Here is a 2,382-nt window from a genome sequence, read left to right as displayed (position 1 = left end):
TTTTTTTTTTTTTTTTTTTTTTTTTTTTTTTTTTTTTTTTTTTTTTTTTTTTTTTTGGAGGGATCTCCCTGAAATAAAATATTTTGATAACCAATTTTACTTTTTCCTGCTCTTCTCTGCATCTCCCTTGCCCTGGGGTGGGGAAGGGCTGTAGCCCCCTCACTTTGGGGGTTTTTGGGGTGTGAGCAGCTCCGTGGAGCTGGAAAAGCTGAATTTCCTTGGGGAGCAGCCAGTGTGAAACCAGTGTGAAACCAGTATCCCACTGGTGTGTGATTGCCCTGCCTGGAAAAGTCAGGGGGTCCCTCTGAAGAGTCCCCCGAATTTGGGGAGCAGTGTTTGGGAGCTCTGAGAGTCCCCATGGATTTCCCAGGCTCCTCCTTCCCAGTATGGAACCAGAATCCTACTGGTGTGAGGTGTCAGTGGGGGGACATCATCTGGGGGTGCCCCTGACAAACCCCTCTCCTTCAGAGAACAATTTTTGGGATCCTTGGAATTCCCTATTCCCTGGAATTCCCTATCCATGGAATTCCTTAACTCCTGGAATTCCCTATTCCCCCTACCCATGGAATTCCCTGTCCCCTGGAATTCCCTGTCCCCTGGAATTCCCTGTCCCCTGGAAGTCCCCATCCTCCAGCCCTTGTTCCCAGTATGACCCCAGTATCGCGCTGGTGCTCAGAGGCCACCGGGCCATCCCGGAGCGGCGCTGGCAGCCCTGGAGCCCTTCCCAAGGTTGCCCAATTTGGGATTTCTGCCCGGGAGTGCGATCCCGGTGATCTCACGGTGCCGGTGACACAAGAGCGGGATGCCCGTCCCCGTGTCACCCCTTCCCACCTCCCTCCCGAAATTGTGGAGCTGTTTCTCCCGGATTTTCGGCTGCCACGCGCAGAGTTCAAAAGGAAGTGCCGGCCCGCGGGAGGAGGAAGGAACCTGGAGCTGGAGTTTCCAGGTGTGTGCACATCACCTGCCCGGCCCTATAAAAGGCGGCGGCGGCGGCGGCGCTGCCACTCGGCAGCTTCATCCCTGGGGCTGCACTTCCCAGGGCTTCCCCCCAAATTCCGCCGTGTTCCCCAAATTCGGGAGTGTTCCCTGCCAAACACCCCCCACCACACAAATTTTGGCGTGGTCCTCGACACCCGGCTGATGGTAACGTGGGGTTGGGGGCTGGGGGATGTTGGGGAGAGTGTGGGGTGTGCGTGTGGGGTGTGTTGTGTGTAGGGTCCTCTGAGTGAGTTACACACCCTGAGCACGGCTCTGGGTGTGTGTAATTTATGTGTGTGTGTAATTTATGTGTGTGTAATTCATGCGTGTGTGTAATTTATGCGTGTGTGTAATTTATGCGTGTGTGTAATTTATGTGTGTGTAATTTATGTCTGTGTGTAATTTATGTGTGTGTGCATTATATGTGTGTGTGTAATATATGTGTGTTATTTATGTGTGTATAATTTATGTGTGTGTATAATTTATGTGTATGTAATTTATGTGTGTGTGTAATTTATGTGTGTGTAATTTATGTGTGTGTGTAATTTATGTGTGTGTGTAATTTATGTGTGTGTAATTTATGTGTGTAATTTATGTGTGTGTAATTTATGTGTGTGTATAATTTATGTGTGTGTAATTTATGTGTGTGTGTAATTTATGTGTGTATAATTTATGTGTGTGTAATTTATGTGTGTGTAATTCATGCGTGTGTGTAATTTATGCGTGTGTGTAATTTATGCATGTGTGTAATTTGTGTGTAATTTATGTGTGTGTGTAATTTATGTGTCTGGGTAATTTATGTGTGTGTAATTTATGTCATGTTCAGGGCTGTGTGTAATTTATGTGTGTGTAATTTATGTGTGTGTAATCTATGCGTGTGTGTAATTTGTGTGTGTGTGTAATTTGTGTGTGTGTGTAATTTATGTGTGTGTAATTTATGTCTGTGTGTAATTTATGTCTGTGTGTAATTTATGCGTGTGTATAATTTATGCGTGTGTAATTTATGTGTGTGTGTAATATATGTGTGTGTGTAATTTATGTCTGTGTAATTTATGTCTGTGTGTTATATACCATGTGCACAGCTCTGTGGGTGTTCATTTTATGTGTGTGTAATTTATGTGTGTGTGTGATTTATGTGTGTGTAATTTATGTGTGTGTAATTTATGTGTGTGTTGCACACCTTGAGCACAGCTCTGGGTGTTTATGTGTGGGGGTAATTTATGTGTATGTTACACACCATGTGCACAGCTCTGTGTGTGTAATTTATGTGTGTATTACACACCCTGAGTACAGCTCTGTGTGTGTGTATTTTATGTGTGTGTGTATTTTATATGTGTGTGTAATTTATGTGTGTATTACACACCCTGAGTACAGCTCTGGGTGTGTGTATTTTATGTGTGTGTG

At 44.8% G+C, this 2,382-nt stretch overlaps 1 protein-coding gene across 1 annotated transcript in view; it reads left to right on the top strand.

Moving 5' to 3' along the window:
- Positions 1-537: 537 nt before the first annotated feature.
- IL17C (interleukin 17C) overlaps positions 538-2,382 on the top strand; it is a 6,045-nt gene continuing 4,200 nt past the window's right edge. The window contains 1 exon segment of the mRNA XM_033517313.1: positions 538-946. Within this exon segment, the coding sequence (XP_033373204.1) occupies positions 803-946 (144 nt within the window). The 5' untranslated portion in view covers positions 538-802.

Source organism: Parus major, chromosome 11 (assembly GCF_001522545.3).
Source record: "Parus major isolate Abel chromosome 11, Parus_major1.1, whole genome shotgun sequence".
Classification (NCBI taxonomy): Eukaryota; Metazoa; Chordata; class Aves; order Passeriformes; family Paridae; genus Parus; species Parus major.
This window is presented reverse-complemented; position numbering and strand designations above follow the sequence as displayed.